Genomic DNA, 19,966 nt, shown 5'->3' with positions numbered 1-19,966 from the left:
AAAGCCTATATTGGCAATATTTATTATTTATGTTTAGCATATTTGCTAAACATTTTAGAACCCATCTTTATATGTCTTATTTAGCATTAATAGTTTTAAATAAGGAATAAAATTTACGATGGAATTTACTTATTTTAATTATTACGTATTACTCTTAGTGGCGTACATTAATATAACAAATATTGAAGAGGCTACAGTCATGACAAATTACTCGATAATCAATTTATATTTTAGGTAGATATTTAGGTTGTAGTGTTATCATGAAATCTGATGATAAGTTTTAAGAAGAAGAACATAATCATAGATGGTTACAGAAAAATAGCTAAGTCTATGATGTAAAAAATGTATATTGTTTCCTAGTAATAATTAATTTTTAAAATTTATTAATTTGTTTAGTAAATCCAATGTCATTGCACATCACACAAATCAAAATAAATCATTTAAATCTGTTATTTTTTAATTACGAGTGTCTTAAGGAGAATATAACTGTATATTTGATCAAATCTAATTTAAATCCTCAAACATGACTATTTTATAGATGAGTCAAAATCAATTGTGGAGATACGAAGCATCAATTTCTCCCCTCGATTCTGTTTTCGGAGTGCTCTAGTTTCGTATCAACTAGTTTAACGAGAATACAAGTTACAAGTAAGTATTATTGATAAACGGTCGACACAATCCGGCCGTTTTCGTTATCAAAAGCTCTTTTCCCGCGGTTTGAACAAGCCGTAAAGAATATTAGAGCCATCAACATTAGGGGTGCTAGCATAAACTGTGATGGCCGTAAACTCAAGTCCCGCCGTCGCTCCAAGGGATGCGCACCGATTGTTTCTGTTGTCGCTTTATATCCAGCAGTAAAGTGCGAGCTCAACATACGGATTTAGTAACATTTTACAATACGCAGAAAACAATACATTACTTTTACTGTTTATAGTTGGTGGTCACCACCAGCTACTATGTTGGAGTACAGGAAACTAAAACGCGGGCCTTTGCAAGTTTACATTTATTTCCTCAAATAACTTATGTCAAAGATAGATATTGAGTCTGTGCAGGCGAGAGATGCAGTTGCAGACGCAGTTTACGATCCTGAGTCGCCCGTCATAAACCGATCGCCTCCTCAGCAGCTCTCAACTCTCGGACCTTATCTCATCTTCTACTGCTGACTGCTGCTCCCTGCCCCAGCCCTGGATATTACATTATAAAACATTTCATTGTCGACGGATTTTACGTTAGCTTGCAGTTACAGTAATATGTTTCGATGAATAAAAGGCATGAACTGCAACCTAATTTGCTGGGAGGTGAGTGTAGGCCTAATTTAATTTGATTTGTTTTAATGAACTTTTGTATTGTTTAACTAGTTCGTTATTATGAGAGAATCGTCCTGTTGTTATGTAGTAACTTATCGCTAAACATATTTAATTTTACTTAATTATTACATACGACAATTCGAAGGTGACATATAATTAATAATGATAAGGTATTGTACATCAATATTCTAATTTAAAAAATAAAAACATTCGAGCAATGCGCAACACACGGTCGTCCACTGTTCAGCCCCAGTGTGTGTTGTGAACGTGTTGTCGCTTGTCTCGCCTCAACAAGCTCAAACAGTTACTTTATATTTGGTTTGAAATGTTAAGTTTTATATTAGCATCTTGATTGAAATGTGCAAGAGTAAATAATAATGTGTATTTAATGGAGAAACAAAACTTGAGTAGTGTAATATGCTATAGTGAATTTTCCACCCTAGTCCTGGGCATTATATTAAACGCACCAATGAAATTATAAACAATTAATATTAGTAACCAATTGAGTTTACTAAATTATTTTACACATTTTCGTAAAAATAATACTTATGGTTAAAACATTAGAACTGTGTTTGAAACATTGATAGGCATAGTTTCAAATTCATTGTTTTATCCCTGACTTTTATGGACTAGCATTACCAAGCGTAATAACCAGCGGTTTTGGCTCGATATTTCGGCGGGGTGCCATTTTGTCGTTTCAATTTAGACGTTTGGAAATGGCATCCCGCCAACAAGGTACCATGAAACATGTAACACCTTGATGTTTACGATTGGAACTGCTGGTATCCTTGCAAAAACGGCAAAATTACGAACCGAAAAATACATTTTACCATCTAGTCAGATTCATTCCAAGTAAAACAAAAAATGAGCACACATTCTCCAAGGAAACAAATAACACACAATGAAACTATTAGATTGCAAACAAACAGCATTTTAAAATGGATGATTGTATTAACTAACAGCTGAAAGGGGCCCTACAAGCTAGAGTATAGTGGCATTTTACAAACCTCGTTTGATATCACTTAGTTCATTTAATTGTGACTTTGGAGTGTAAAATCAGAAAGTATATTACTTATTGTAGCTCTTTGACGAATTACGTTTTCAGCCATTCTGATGATAAAGATAAAAACAAATAGTTATAACAAAATCACGCCCGATATTATAATTATTCCGCTATTAAGCTTTAAAAGTTACGATACTTTTCAAATTTGTGTTTTATTAAAAGCAAGCTTTAGTGACTCTATAAACCAACGACGCGCTTTAAAATTCATCACCAGTGCTTGAACACCAAAGGTAAGAGGTGCCAGCTCCTTTTTATTTTCCACGTTAAATTAAAAAGGCCAGTTTGAGAGCGGGCCGTAAAGTTGCAGTCCCTGAGAAATCAGTTGCTGGCCGACGGTAAAGTAGTGTTTATGTGTTTTCTATGACCTGGCGGGACGTGCCAAAGCCCCGGGCCACAGGATCTATTGATAGGTGATTTATTGATTCAGTTTATTATAAAACACTGTCAATATGATTACGTTTATCATCACAAGGATCATGTTTGCTAGGTGAGTTAGAAAAAAAGAACTATAAAAAACTCCAAGTGATACCTTAAAATGTTTTTAAAAATTTATAAATTCTGAACAGTAATAAATTAGGTTAGGTAAATTCGAACTATAAAAAATAAAACGGGCTTTATAATACATTTATTTTTATTCCTTTAACTTCTAAGACTGAAAAGGAATTCCTTTGAATCGCTTCTCTTCATTTTATTCCATAAAACTTTATTTACAACCGAATAGTAAAATGTGACACTTTTAACATAAAAAGCTATAACCCCAGAATCGTAAGGCGGTGACAGAAGTGTCAGTGTGATATACAGCGCCACCGCGGGCCAGGCCTGAAGTATTGTGACTCCAGTAGTAAACCGGGCCAGGGGAATATTATGTAGCTGCTTTGACATGCAGTTTGAATTATAACAGACACGCCTATTGAAGAACAGAGACCGCCCGAGTTTTATAGCTTATTTCCAAAAGTAATATTGTGTCTTTTATAGTCACTATTACAAGTATATACATGGTGGCCGTAAACCGGTGGTTAGCCACCCTAAAAGCTCGCACCCTTCACTAAATACCGGCCGCCTTTACGAGCGCTCCTTGGAGTGGAACACATAAACTGTTAAAAACGGAGCGACTAGCAGTAAAAACGAGAATGATCGACAAGCGGGCAGTGCGGAGATTGGGACGACTTTGTCCTGCGAGGGTAGACTAGACTACCTCGGTTACTACTACTACTAGGCTACTACTACCACTCCTAAAGACAGTAAGACAGCCTTAAGCCAGTCTTTTGCTTTAAATTGTCAATACAAGGCAACATAGGTTCGTGTTTTGTTTGTGAACGCCAAATACGTACTTCACGCAATAAGGACTAGTTACAAACATATCCTTGCAATAGTACGATTTCCGCTGAATCAATTTGATATGAAAACAATGAATAAGCCACGATATTTTGAATGCTTCTGAAAGGATAACTTGTCCACGCTCATTAAACAGAATCAGGAGGGGTTACACTCCCAACCAGAAATGATTAAATAGCCACGAACGCCAGACCAGATATAACCACTATTGGACTGAGGAAAAGACAATTTTATTTTCCTACTTTTTAATTTGACAAACTCGGCATGCGTCATTTCGGGTGTTAAGTAGGTCTAACACATTATTTGAAAGACCTTAAGGGGTACATTCTGTGTTCCAGAATTAAAACAAGAACAAACTAAGATATTCGTGAGTAAGGATTCTGTAAAATACTACACACAACTGGATAATAAGGATATTAGGTTGAATAGACTACGTCTTTAGGAAGGTGTTCTTAGATTAGACGAATGTTGTATTGTAATGACTCAAAATTCAATGTTTATAATTATAGTCCTTATTTTATTTTCAAACTCAATCTTGTTATATTTTCAATATTTATCCATGTCCATTTTTAATATTATTAAAACCATATTGTCTCAACATATATATAATTTACTATCAAAATTTATTCATTGGCTTATCCAAAATTATTATTCAAAAACAAATCCTCCAATCAGAACACCATCCATCTGGGTTCAAGATTATTAATAAAATACAACCATGTTTTTATTTATGTGAACCCCATAACTTGATATGATTTACAACAATGAAAAGGAGAGTGCAGTTTAGCTATTCAAGAAGAGCAAAGCAAGGTAGACCCCATCTTAAAATTCCCTACACCAAAGAACAGAACACAACTTAAATCATTCCTTGGTTGTATTAATTATTACAATAAATTTCTCGATAAATTCTCCTCTACAATTCAACCTTTATTGCGACTAACTTCCAAAAAGAATAAGTTTATCTGGACACCTGCAGATGACATTACCTTTAATGAAATCAAACAACTTTTCCTGCAAACCAGTGTATTAAATCATCCTGACCCAGCCAAAGAATTCTACTTACAGACTGATGCCTCAGACATCGCCATCGGAGGTCACCTGTATCAAATCAAAGAGAACGGAGATAAAGCTGCCATCATGTTTATGTCCAGAACGCTACAGCCTGCAGAGCAACGGTTTACTACCACAGAAAAAGAATTATTGGCTATAATTCATTGTCTACAGAAATCTCGATACATTATATTAGGTACCAAATTGAAAGTCATAACTGATAATCATGCCCTTACTTTCTTAAAAACTTGTAAACTCCTCAACAACCGCCTTGCTAGATGGATTCTAGCTATCCAAGAATATAATTTCACAATAATCCACTGCAAGGGCACGGAAAATATAACGGCCGATACTCTTAGCCGGATTCCACCAAACCAACAAACTGATTCATGTAATATAACAAATGAATTAACTATCCACTACATAGAAAGAACTACGGACCCACAACTTCGTGAAGACCTTCAAAATCTACCCCAGCTACAGCAAGAAGATCTCCAATTACAGACAATCATTGAAACAATTCATGATAATCCAGATACCACAACAGCACAAAAGCTACAGAGAAATTTTAAAATTCATAATGACATTCTTTATCAACGCTTGGGCAATAAATGGTTAATCAGAGTACCTACAATCATGATACCACACCTAATATGGGAATGTCATTTACATTACCTACATTGCGGAGCCAAAAAGTGTCTTCAGCTACTACAGGAAACTTTTGTTTTCAAGAATATGAACAGAACCATTCGGAAGTATTTATCAACATGCGATACTTGTCAAAGATGTAAAATCAGCAACAAACACATGACTGCGATCGCCAAAGGGATCACATGTCGCAGTAAGAATGATCAACTTGCTATCGATATCATCGGCCCTTTTCCTACAAGTGTTGGAAATGTAAAATACCTACTCATAATCATTGATATATTCACAAAATTCATTAAACTTTACCCAATGCAGAGAGCCACTACTAAAATCATACTCAACAAATTATTTAATATACATATTCCTGAACATGGAAAGCCCCGCTGTATACAAACTGATAATGGCACACAATTCAAAAGTCATGAATGGACCTCAAGATTAGAGAAAGAGAACATCACACCTATATACAACCCTGTCTATTACCCCTGTTTCAATTTAGCAGAAAGACCAATAAGAGAAATCAAAAGATGTCTAAGGACATACTGTTCTAAACAACAACAAAAATGGGTAAAATATATACCAGAGATAAACCAATGTTTAAATGAAATTCACCATGAATCCACTGGATTTACTCCCAATGAGTTGCAGTATGGTATTAAGGACATTAGATTTTGGGAAGAATACCTACATCACCCAATCAACAATGACATGCCTTATGAACAAAAATTATTGATGGCAGAAAGAAAACTAAGTGAAACCCGAAGAAAACGTTCCAACCGATTAAACAAAAATAGACAACCACAGTCTCTAAACATCAACGACAAAGTACTCATAAAATCTCATCCCTTATCCAGAGCTATTTATGGTGAGACAGCCAAATTGTTTGAAGTGTACCAAGGCCCTTTTGTCATCAGAGAAATACTTGGACCATCAACATACCACATAAGTGATCTCTACAATGATAAATTATATGGACCCTATCATATATCCTCCATGAAGAAATACATGGAACCGATCTACACACCACAACCGAAGATAGAAGATAAACTGTAATGTGTGCTTAACCCTATAAACATTGCTGTAAAAGGGAAGAATTTTAAATCATACCCACACAAGCAGTGAGTGAACAAGCCAATTTCTCCAGTTACCTCTGTCCCAATAGTTAAACTATAGTCATAATCACAAATTTAATGTATTTAGTTATAAGAGGTTATCATCAAGCAATCACAAACAACTATTCATTTAATGTACTCCATGGTACCTATAAGAATCATACATCTCTTATATGTCTCATGTTCATTTCATATTTCAACATTTGTTCATCACTCCATTCATTTATTATGTAAAAAATAAAAAAAAATTGTTTTAACCACTTAAATTAATGTTATGTTTTTTAATGTTTGTAGAAGATAGGAGGGGATAGTAATCATTTTGCTATTTTAGAATTATTTTATTGTTATGTTCATTCCAACTGAAATTTGTTCTAGTTAAACCTTAATGTTAAGTTTGTTAGATTTTTGTTTCAACTCAATTTCATCTCAATATTTGTTATTTGCTGTATAATGTTAAATATATTTTTCGTCATTTAGCGAAAATATGTCATTAAAAATTTAATTACATATTTTCTGAGGGGATATTGTAATGACTCAAAATTCAATGTTTATAATTATAGTCCTTATTTTATTTTCAAACTCAATCTTGTTATATTTTCAATATTTATCCATGTCCATTTTTAATATTATTAAAACCATATTGTCTCAACATATATATAATTTACTATCAAAATTTATTCATTGGCTTATCCAAAATTATTATTCAAAAACAAATCCTCCAATCAGAACACCATCCATCTGGGTTCAAGATTATTAATAAAATACAACCATGTTTTTATTTATGTGAACCCCATAACTTGATATGATTTACAACAATGAAAAGGAGAGTGCAGTTTAGCTATTCAAGAAGAGCACATAGAAACTACATATATTAGTTGTGAAATAAATTATGAAAATATAAAGTAAAGTATTGGCAAAATATCCAAATTAAGTTAACCGAAGAAAGAAGAATTTAAGCCTTTAAACTAAGAAGAAAATTATTATTACAGAAGATTGGTGAGAACATTCCATTTATTAACTCAGACTAACTTATAGACTCCTCAAGCATCCATTTGGACCCTATTTACCTCCATTAATTAAAATCAAAATCCTTCCTATTTAATTTATTGTTTTTGAAAGATTGTTAAATTTATAATTTACTATACTCATTGAAAATTTAAATTGGAAATCTTTTGATTCGGCCAGCACGAATCCCCACCCCTGAACAATTTTTTGTAACCCTATATTAATCATTTAACTTATGTACCATTAAACCTCATGCTTTAAAACCTCTGTCCTCAAATTATTATTGTTTAAGATAAGATTAGAATACAAACCATATTAAGGGTTTATTTCAGTATACAACTGGTTGTTTAGAAGAACGCCTTGAACACAATGATCGTAAAATATGTGAAATCTCATTTTAACGAAGTGTGTTAGTGGTATACCTCTCCTTCTGAAATCAATATTTGGTATCAGTTTCCGTTAAATATACACTATAGTTATTTGTGTAACTAGTGAGCAAAGTGGCACTTTGCTGCACACGAAAGCAATGTTAATTTGAGTGCAGCAAAGGCCTTTTTCACTCGTACACATAATATTTTTCCTACAGTCACTATAAAGCATATAAATAATTAGTCTTTCAAGCACTATACAACACGTTTTTAGGTTCAGCTGGAGAGAAAGTAGTCCCCGGTCCGTATCACTCCGCTAATTTTTCCTCAGCAAGCTATGTGCTCCGCGACTTGAGAAAATAGTTCCGTATGTTTTTGTAATTTGAAGTGGTTTCCATGCCTAAAAAAATGCTTTTAAAGGTATTTTCTTGTTTATTGAGATCTTACGAATATTTTAAAAACTTTTAAAAGAAAAGTCCAGAAAGTTCAGAAATACCAAAACTATAAACACGAAATGACACGTTAAATCGTAGTTATAATAGTCAATCAGCTCCTCATAGTATTACAGTATTATCTTTAAGTGTTGGCAACCTATTTCCAAGCGTACACGGATTACGTGCATAATAAAACCAAGCTGACTGATGAACAAAAGGTAGCCGGTTTCAAATCCCCACTGATAGCAAAAACTTTTTGTCAACGATTTAACTTAGATCGCGATTGCTTCTTGACTGTAATACATCTTTTGTTACAATTTGAGGTATTTATTATTTTATTTTATGAACAAAACTATCTTTTTTCGATTAGTTTGGCAAGTTTGGTTAGTTCGGTTAGGTTATGACAGTTTAATTGTATAATTAAAAATTATAAAATTTAATTTGAGGCATTTATAATTTTATTTTATGAACAGAACAATTTTTCGATTAGTAAACTTTCAATCGATTTTTTAATTATCAGCAAGTTTGGTTAGGTTATGACAGTTTAATTTTATAATAAAAAAAATATAAGATTAATTTTATAATTTTTATAAATTTTATAACTAACTAATAGTGAAATAAAAATTATGCTCTGTACTCTCTACTACAGCGCTGTTCACGGAGGAATTTTGAACTAAACTAAGATGTCATCGTTGCCTCATTTATACCTCCCGTAAGTCAGACCCCAGTTTTTGTGTCTTGAATCAGCTATATTGTTAATAAAGTATTAGGTTACTTCAGTATTAGTTACAATTTTAACTTCAAAGGTTTACTGGCAGTAAAACTCACGAAGGACATAAATTGTTAATCAGATTAACTCTCTGGTTTTGAAGGAACGGAGACAGACGTCGCGTCAGCCGTCTGGAGACTTTGTCTGGTCATAAACGTTTCTGCAACTCAACGACAAAAACTCTAAAAAACCTCCGAGATTCTTTGACGAAGCGAAATGATCAATCATTCAGTAATTAAAGTCCTCTCTCCCACTTAACGGAGAATAAACTCTAGAATGCCTTACGTGGGTGAAAGATATAAATCTGTTATTATGAAACACGCTACATCACCTCGCAGAGTTTGTCTTTAAAATGTCTAGTACTGTATTTATGTGTTTACCTTTATTGTGATTAGCTTGTGTTTTTCTATTAATGGCTTATGTTTGTTGCCATATTTACTCTGATAGATTAATACCGTATAAAAATATAGGTTACTATCAAAACATTAAATTCACTGAAATTACGATGATGTAACGTCTACAAAAGTACTTTACAAGTAAAACTGCGCCTTGAGTAACGGCAGTATCGTATGCAGTGCAAGGGAAGTCTCAAATAGAAGTTGGGCGAGTTAAGTTTATGTTCTTGGTTTATATGTCAGACTGTACTAAACCTTCTCTGACTGTTTATGTCATAGTCGACGAAGATAGATCTTACTTCAAGCATTATCTAGAAGCAAAAATGAGAAGACGTTTATGCTAAAGATGAATTTTTTATGCCCAGTTTTAGCGAATTTCCCATATCGGGAATAAGTTTTTATCGTTGGTCTTATGGTAAGACCTGGAACCGGGGCCGATTTACTTTTTCGTTTTAAGGGGCCCCAGAAGGCAAAAATACCACCCGTTAAAAATCATATATGAAAAGAATATTTAAAAAATCCGTGTAAGTGTGTGTGTGTTTGTGTGAGTTAGCGAGATAACTCTAGAAAATACCCCCACCACAGAAAACCAGCAGAATAAGCGAATTTCCATTACCTAATTGGATTTTCTCTAAAATTTATTTAAATACGGTAGCATTAGGTTTAGCAAGCACCTAGGTTTGCTGCAATTAAGTGTGTTGTTTTTTATAAAATATTAATAGTTTAGTATAAAATGAATAAAATTTGCCAAGTTTGATCAAACTATATCCATTAACAAGCAAACTAAAAGAGTTTAATTATTTCCCTTAAGAATAACATGAGAATTTTAAATTAATATTTTTTTTGTAACCAATAATGGTAAAAAAAACTCTTCAATATACTAAATTATTTGCTTTCTGAGCTCTTTAAAGTTAATACTAGATAAATAGGTAAATTTTATGTTTAGAGTATACAAAATTAGAAAATCCCATTTTTAACGCATAAAATCCCCGTTCCCATGGTCCGACCATGCTGGTTCTCATTAAATTTTATCCCGCCCTTCATCTTCAAGCCAAATTTAATGAAAATCGGTCAAAAATTGTTCAAGTTATCACGTTTTGGACATATAACATATATACATTTTAACGAGTATTTTTTTTTTGTCTATAGGTACATCAAAATGAAAAAAAGGATATCGGTCTTGGGTCTAGGTATTGCTGTGCCACCTACATAAAATCAACTTCTCTATTGCGAAATTCGTTAAAATTATTCGATTTTCATTTAAAGTGGTACTAACGTGTAAACCTACGTTTATTCGAACGAATTCGCGAACCACCATGATTGGACCTGGGAACTAGGGTTTATAGGTGGTTTCATAAGGTAAAAATGAGTTTTAATCATTTTTAACCTTTATTTTTACAGAAAATAAGTAGGCTAGTTTGTTGTTGATTTATTTAATATATTTTTATCAAATTAAAAAATGTATTTCATACTGAAACTTGACTATTAATATTTCACTAAAACATTATATTACCTTCCCTGTAGCACCAAACCTAAGTGTTAGTTAAACTAATGTTATTAAAATAGGAAATAAATCTGACAATTTTAAAGGGGATATTTCACTGAAAATTTAATCAGACAAATGTAAATTGGCTTAGTCTGCAGTTTGCTGCGGCGGGGGTATTGCAAGCTATAATGGTAACATTGCAAGCAGTTACCGTGCACACTATACCGTTGCCAAGGAGAGCTAGTGTCTATTGCTGGTGCTAGTAGTAAGTGTATAGAGGAGTGTAGATTAGAGCGGATACCTTGCACACTATACCGTTGCCAAGGAGAGCTATTGTCTATTGCTAGTGCTAGTAGTGAGTGTATAGACTGAGTGTAGATTAGAGCAGTTACCGTGCACACTATACCGGTGCCAAGGAGAGCTAGTGTCTATTGCTGGTGCTAGTAGTCAGTGTATAGACTGAGTGTAGATTAGAGCAGTTACCGCGCACACTATACCGTTGCCAAGGAGAGCTATTGTCTATTGCTAATGCTAGTAGTGAGTGTATAGACTGAGTGTAGATTAGAGCAGTTAACGCGCACACTATACCGTTGCCAAGGAGAGCTAGTGTCTATTGCTGGTGCTAGTAGTGAGTGTATAGACTGAGTGTAGATTAGAGCAGTTACCGCGCACGCTACACCGTCCGTGCACCGTTGCGTCTGCTGCACTTTTCCTCGATCTCACCGTTAACCTCAAACTGGCTGACAAGGAAGTCGACCGATGCACTTATACACTACATCCCAGTTTATGTAACAAGTTCAAAGTAAAAGCACCCTCCTACGGGTTGGGAATGTTATAAGCATCTTGCGGGCTAGTAATCCAAGATTTAATGTACAAATACAGAGTGTCCCATAACTAAGTACACACATTTTGGGGACAGGTTAAAGGGGATAAAAAATAAGATTTACAAAAACGTTTTTTTGGAAAATTATCCGCTTTTTTTTGTTTTTATGTATGCCATCTTTTTGTAATTTTATATCTTAACAAGTTTATAAGATATCCATAATGAAATTTGGTTTCTTTTTGGATGTGCTAAATAAAAAAAACATATATTTTGGTTTTGAAATGTTGGCTATTTCAATTTTTATGACTTAATTCTAAGAAGAACAAACACAACATTAAACATAATCCGCTTAGTTAGTGTCCCCAACTGACACTATCATATTAATAGTACAGATACCGCTAGCATTAGTGTACAGTATCTACACAAATACCAAGAGACATAACCGCTAGATTATTAGCAATATAATCTATTTCCAAAGAGAGTGCTAGATGTGTATATAGCACCATATTATGTTGTTTGATAATAATTTTTTGGCCTAACTATGTTATCTGTGCTGTGCCTTTGTATCTGACTATTCGCTATACGTGTTTGCTATTGCAGTACAAACTTGGTAGCCTGGCAATATTTGTCAGAAATGCAACTTTCCACATTTTTTTAGATTTATTAATTTTGGTTTTTGTCTGTACCTTGATTATTATAATAGCTTCAACATTATGTAGCGGATGTAGATTTATATTAACTAGGCATTTTGCTTGTGATTTTTACTAAATATGTAAGACTAAAGACTGTGTTATTTGTACGCACAGAAAAAGCGTCAATACTTTGTAGCACGTTCAATACGTGTCTGACGATGACCAATGTTCACCAAGACAAAGACCATTGACCATCACCCAGACGTTTAACATACACCGAATTTGAAGCAGTGACCCGGGACTGAGCGATGCCTCCTCATCCATACGTTCAACTGTATATCAAACTGGCTTGGCTACTTTGTATGCCTCTGTCTCGCTCTCGATCGCAACAAAGTAATTCCACTACTACGTGTTGCAAAAACATAGCCTTACTAGGTTAACCGGGCTTTCCTTGTGCGACTGGTTTCTTAGATAGTAGCGCAAACTTTTCCCTTTAATTGGTTGCAGGTTGCAGCAACAGTTCAGGTCACCACATATACAGTATAATCTGTCCAAGTAGCTACGAAATATTAATTGTAATCAATATTTGACTTGTTATATATCATTCAGCTATATGCAGGCCTTACACGAGCAATATTATTGACAGTACGATTGACTCAATAATATGGTCAAACCCGTCAAGGTCAATAATATTGTCAATATTTTATGTCAATCCAGGACTTGCTCAGTTCCAAAATAGACTATGAGAAGAAAGCATATCCCGCCATTATTTTACATTGTGCTATAAAAAGAAGAGTAAAACGTAAGAAGTGGGCAAAGGAGTGGACAAAGGAGTGGTTTCTAAAACGTGAAGAATCTAGACACTTGAGGTTGTAGAAAGAAATTTCGTTGAGTGACTCTGGAGACTACCACAATTATCTAAGAATGAATGAAGCGAGAATAAGTACAACCATGCAAGCATGTACTACTACTACTACACTGTTGAGGAAAAGCTTGATACAGTATGACCCTTCGATACTGAAGAAGCTTTGAAGTTTTCAGCAGTTTATGTCACCTGCAACGATCAGTAAACCAAACAACTGACATCTGCACTAGTGGGTGTACACCCCCACTACTTGTTTAATGGTTTGACAATAATTTTGATGCACACGTATGATCTTCAATCTGTTAGTCAATATATCCTCTGTGAACTTCCGGCATTGATGACTGGATTTCAAGATTTCTAAATTTGCATCAATATCGGTTGACAAACCATAAATCTCGAGGTGGTACTCACTATAACATTGTCAATATTATAGACTATCGACAATAATATTGAATACTGACAATAATATTGATTGTAGCGGGCCTGAAATAAATACGGCTGTGTGGGGCCCCTGAAAAACGCGGTGCATCAGTCACTGCCTTGTTCGCCTTTTATGTAGGGCCGCCTCTGCCTAGATTTGTACGTCCGTTGTACGTCCTAGATGTAACGCCCGGTCAGTACCTAAGCGAAGGCATACAACGCAAGAATGCATAAACAGTGTGATTTTGTGTTGCATTTCCAAATCGCAGTTAGGTCCTTACTATTTTTTTCTCTTTGCATACCAGAGAGTCCAGTTACATCGCCAAGCTATAATCATGAAGCGAAACCAGTTTTGCAACTAAGATGTCTCTAGATTTTTGTTGTGCGATTCTGCACGGTTCGGCGAGAGAAATACTGAACGTTAACTTTGGACTTGAAGAGGGGGTTTCCAGCACAGCAACCATCAATCGCTACAAAACTTCATGATTACCCCTTGCAATCTCCTTGAATCAAATACACTGCTCAGAAAATTTTGGAAGATTATAAAGACTAACGATGTCAATCCGGTGTTTTTGTGCGGCCCTACTTGTACATTCAAATCAGTTATTTAATTATTACAACATTTGTAAATCCTATCACTGTGATGCATACTATCTTGGCAAACAGTTTCCAACCTGTAATTTAATTATTTGTACAATTTTAAAAATGTATAATTACGTCTCAAGAAATTAGACAACGTTTTTGGAATTGCATCTGAACATCCTGATTATTTGTGGTGTCGCATCTACATGCATGCAGAGACGTTTAATCAGTGACGACTCTATATCTAGCGCAGAGAGGGGCTCTTTGGCAAGTCCGAGAGTATAAATCGTACACGCGCCTGCCAACTTGTGTACACAAAGTGCAAACAGTTGCGAGCGATGTGATGCACTCGCCGCCACGTGGAACCTTGTGCTTGCATAACCACGCTGACCTTGCCTCAACAGCAACAGCGCAGCGCCGACACTCCCGACACTTGCAATCCACTAGCTACTTTGTTGCTATCTTGGTCTCTTTATCACGGCCACCTGTCTCATTCAAACTTTACTTTACTGCCTCCACTCGAGGTGATTACTGTACTGTATTGTAATAGAAACTCCATAAGTGCGGGGAAATGAGGAATAATAAAAGCGACACAGTAAGAGTCGTCGGTCATAAGATATCACAACTGATACGACTTTAGCCTATTTATTAAAACGTTTTTATTAGCTCGCTTTCTTGTCCGGTACAAATGTTGCAATCAATTTTATACTAACTTCCCGATGAGCTAGAGACTTGAAACTTGAAACATATCTCACAAATGGAAGACAATGCAATATTATATAATTTAATTTTCGTATTTCCCTTGGGCTACGCCCCATGGGCTTGTTTTTATTAACTCGCTTTCTTGCAAATGTTGATACTTCCCAATGAGCTAGAGACTTGAAACTTGAAACATAGCTCACAAATGGATGACAATGCAATATTATATCATTTAATTTTCATATTTCCCTTGGGCTACGCCCCATGGTTTTCCACATTTTCCATGTTTACATTTTGAAAGAATGTAAATATTTCAATTAATTTAAGTAAGCTGTAAATACTTAAATTTGACAGTTCGAAGAGCAGAGGTTAAGAGGTACAGGTTATGCTCCCAAGATATTCTTGATACAAAAAACATTTCAAAATAAAGATAAACAATCCGATTGCAGATATAAAGGTTTTTGTTAATAATGTCAATTGTTATTTATTTAGTATTCTATAAAGTAAACAATAAACTAAATAGATTGATATATTTATAGTTAGCAGGTATGCCATACATTCACTCTCATACATACGCAAAGAAACTCAAATAAACCTTAGATTTCCCACACGCCTCTGTCTTAATCTGATATAGATGCTTGAAATAGATTTAACATCCACACACATTAAAAACTAAAAAGTAGAAAATAATGTATAAATAAACAACTTTTTTTAAACAAGAGGTTTTTAAACGCACTAAAAAGTAGAAAATAATTTATAAATATGTGGAGGGTATATATACACTTGTAAGATTTAAAACGAAAAACGTGGATTGCATGCTGCAATAGATAATTTACAACTACCTTCACCTATTGAACTAATTTATTATTATCAATTGCATGCACCCCACGTTTTTCGTTTTAAATCTTACAATTATTTATACTCTCCACATATTTATAAATTATTTTCTACTTTTTAGTGCGTTTAAAAACGTTTTGTTTTGAAAAAGTTTTTTATTTATAAATTATTCTCATAAGGCCCTTGCCTATGCCAATGCGGTGTTTTGTAATGATTGAATGCAAGCTGCTTTGATTGCAGTCATTGCGGATTTGATGCCTGCAACATTTACTGTAGTTCAAATTATTAAACAGTATCAACCGTACCAAGGAACCTCTAAACAGGCTTTGTCTTGGAGGGCCTAGATTTTCTCCAGTTATACTGTAGTTTTTTTATTTTTATTTTTATGACCAGTAACAACAAATATGCAGGACCTTTTTATTATTCATTAGTTGTTTGATTATATTAATCATAGCCAGTATGACATTGGAAAGCGATGAACTTTTTTATTTAAAAATGAAACTAGATATTTTTGTTGATGTAGTACCCATACAATGACTATTGTAAATACTGCAAAATGGATGGAGGAAATAAAATATTCTTATTCTTAATAATTATTGTTGAGTTTAATAATATCAAAAGTTATCAGAATGTAACAATTCCAGGAGATGTAGATTGCCCAGACAAGCGCTTCCCTCTGATGGGGGCCGCGCTACTTGATCTGAATCGCCCAACCTTGCGAGGCAAGCGACGCGACGGCTCGACTTCTTTGTGTCTGTATCCACGTGAAATGTTAAACCTTTGTTAATTTCGGTATCAAATTCGCAACAACTAACAAAGGTTCGACGTGACATGCCAATAATTTTCTGGGAAATTTAATATAACATGACGAAGAAGCTATAATCTGTTGAACACGTTCATTGAAGTAAAAATTGGTACACTGTAAAATTGTGACACTTTGTAGCATTTCTAAATCAGCTTCTGTTATTAAATTTGAATCCTTCTAACTTCCAAATATAGCTAAATCTGTTAGGGGCTACCCAACATTCTTACCGTATTATACGTTTGTTTACTTACATATTATTAACTTGTTGGAATTGGTTAAATTATAATTAATTAGTTGGTTGAGAAAAATAAGTAGGGTTGTATTTACAAAAACAATTTCAATATTCTTGGAAAGACAAATTTTGTAGCCTATAGTTTCATTCTGCTTTTTAAATGAAGTCCTGTTATGCAAATCCGATGAGTCACCAACCAAATGCAATGTTTTGATTTAATGCTTTAAGACTGTTTCCAATAGAAAAAATTATAAACTGCATCAAAGAATCTGAGCTAAGTTATTCTAAATTGTGTATGATGTCTCCCATGAACGTGCAAATATATAGGCTACAGTATTTTACAGAATGAAACTATAATTTAAATTACATGTGATATGATTTAAATTATCTTATTTCATTTCGTTATGTCGGTGTAGAACAGTACTTCGAATCGTTGGCCAGTTGCCAACGTGTGCTAGGAGTGGCCCCGCTAACCGCCGCCGCGACAAACTTGCAGACCGCTTGTTGCGTTGCTTTTTCTGGCCCGTAATTATTAGCCTCCCACGTCAGAGATCGCGATCTCGCCAACCTGAGACCTGACCGACCACAACCACAATCAACCACGGCCGAGTCTCTCTCACTCGGCGTTGGCAACCGAGGCCTGAGCCTCAGCTGGGTAATGGTGACAATTATTACAACGCCCTCAGCCTCAGCCGAGACATCACACACACACACACTGTTGTTTGCTTTGCAACATACAGCAGAAGATGCGCTGATCTCTGTGCAATAGATGGGTCACCAGAAAATCGTTTTTAAATTAATACAATCATCACGTCACATACTGATGGTTTAAATACAGTAGGCCTACCTAGTGTCGAAGACTGATCCGGTAACTTCTTTGTACTTGATGATTAGAGAATGGCTAGTAATAACTTATCTTATAAAGGAACATTTCTGAAAAATCATGGACAGTACTGAAAGTATAACAATTGAAGGCTGTTCCCATAAAATTATTGTCAAAAGTGAGCACAGCCGCTATAGAATCATTAATGTAGAATAAATGCAGCAATTACTAAAAAAGATAATAACTCCTTTACGTAAAATGTCGGCAGCGTGAGGGAAGATTAGCTGGCAACTGGCTGCCCCTTGTATGACGAATTGCTGAGAGAAGGTGTTATCTGCAGATTACGCAGATTGCTGAGTAAGGTGAGCGGGAGCGTTAATGACAGGGGAGGAGTGGAGGCTGCGCTATCGAATCGCGACTAACTTGTAATGCAGGTTACCCAAAACTGGTCTGCAGTATGCATCTGTATGATGTGGTACAGGTGCAAGGCACTCTAGCTTTCCTGTAGCTCGATACCTGCACACAGAAGTGGTGAAGGCACACAAATGCCCCACATATCAGTTGTTTACACAGTTTGATATAAGCCCCTGATTATCTGTAGCGTAGATGTCTACAAAATGAAGAGTGAAGGTACAAAACAACCCTGATTATCTGTAGCGTAGATGTCTACACAATTAAGCTGTGAAGGTAAAAAACAACCCTGATTATCTGTAGTGTAGATATCCACACAATTAAACTGTGAAGGTACAAAACAACTCTGATTATCTGTAGTGTAGATATCTACACAATGAAGCTGTGAAGGTACAAAACAACACTGATTATATGTAGTGTAGATATCTACACAATGAAGCTGTGAAGGTAAAAAACAACCCTGATTATCTGTAGTGAAGATATCTACACAATGAAGCTGTAAAGGTACAAAACAACCCTGATTATCTGTAGTGTAGATATCTACACAATGAAGCTGAGACGGTACAAAACAACCCTGATTATCTGTAGTGTAGATATGAAGCTGTGAAGGTAGCACACAACCCTGATTATCTGTAGTGTGAATATCTACACAATGAAGTTGTGAAGGTACAAAACAACCCTGATTATCTGTAGTGAAGATATCTACACAATGAAGCTGTGAAGTTACAAAACAACCCTGATTATTGTAGTGTAGATATCTACACAATGAAGCTGTGAAGGTACAAAACAACCCTGATTATCTGTAGTGTATATATCTAAACAATGAAGCTGTAAAGGTACAAAACAACCCTGATTATCTGTATCGTAGGTATCTACACAATGAAGCTGTAAAGGTACAAAACAACCCTGATTATCTGTATCGTAGGTATCTACACAATGAAGCTGTGAAGGTACAAAACAATCCTGATTATCTGTAGTGTAAATACCTACGCAATGAAGATGTGACGGTACAAAACAACCCTGATTATCTGTATCGTAGGTATCTACACAATGAAGCTGTGAAGGTACAAAACAACCCTGATTATCTGTAGTGTAAATACCTACACAATGAAGATGTGACGGTACAAAACAACCCTGATTATCTGTATCGTAGGTATCTACACAATGAAGCTGTGAAGGTACAAAACAACCCTGATTATCTGTATCGTAGGTATTTACACAATGAAGCTGTAAAGGTACAAAACAACCCTGATTATCTGTATCGTAGGTATCTACACAATGAAGCTGTGAAGGTACAAAACAACCCTGATTATCTGTATCGTAGGTATCTACACAATGAAGCTGTAAAGGTACAAAACAACCCTGATTATCTGTATCGTAGGTATCTACACAATGAAGCTGTGAATGTACAAAACAACCCTGATTATCTGTAGTGTAGATATCTTCACAATGAAGCTGTGAAGGTACAAAACAACCCTGATTATCTGTATCGTAGGTATCTACACAATGAAGCTGTAAAGGTACAAAACAACCCTGATTATCTGTATCGTAGGTATCTACACAATGAAGCTGTGAAGGTACAAAACAACCCTAATTATCTGTAGTGTAGATATCTACACAATGAAGCTGTGAAGGTACAAAACAACCCTGATTATCTGTATCGTAGGTATCTACACAATGAAGCTGTGAAGGTACAAAACAACCCTGATTATCTGTATCGTAGGTATCTACACAATGTAGCTGTAAAGGTACAAAACAACCCTGATTATCTGTATCGTAGGGATCTACACAATGAAGCTGTGAATGTACAAAACAACCCTGATTATCTGTAGTGTAGATATCTACACAATGAAGCTGTGAAGGTA

At 35.0% G+C, this 19,966-nt stretch overlaps 1 protein-coding gene across 2 annotated transcripts in view; it reads right to left on the bottom strand.

Annotated features, from left to right (window-relative positions):
- The window catches only part of LOC128983645 (protein doublesex-like), a 59,080-nt gene that overhangs the window by 20,858 nt on the left and 18,256 nt on the right, over nt 1–19,966 (bottom strand). Inside the window, exon 3 of one of the 2 annotated variants that reach the window (XM_054403018.1) lies at nt 1,030–1,184. The exons of the other annotated variant lie outside the window; for it this stretch is intronic. Coding sequence (XP_054258993.1) covers nt 1,147–1,184 — 38 coding nt within the window. The 3' untranslated portion in view covers nt 1,030–1,146. Of the gene's footprint in view, nt 1–1,029; nt 1,185–19,966 lie in introns of those variants that run through there. 2 annotated transcript variants of the gene reach the window in all.

The sequence above is a fragment of the Macrosteles quadrilineatus genome, unplaced genomic scaffold (genome assembly GCF_028750875.1).
Source record: "Macrosteles quadrilineatus isolate MER2022 unplaced genomic scaffold, UCM_ALF_1.0 Scaffold_1__1_contigs__length_201487025, whole genome shotgun sequence".
NCBI lineage: Eukaryota > Metazoa > Arthropoda > Insecta > Hemiptera > Cicadellidae > Macrosteles > Macrosteles quadrilineatus.
Note: the sequence above shows the minus strand (reverse complement) of the source record. Positions and strands in the feature narration are given on the sequence as shown.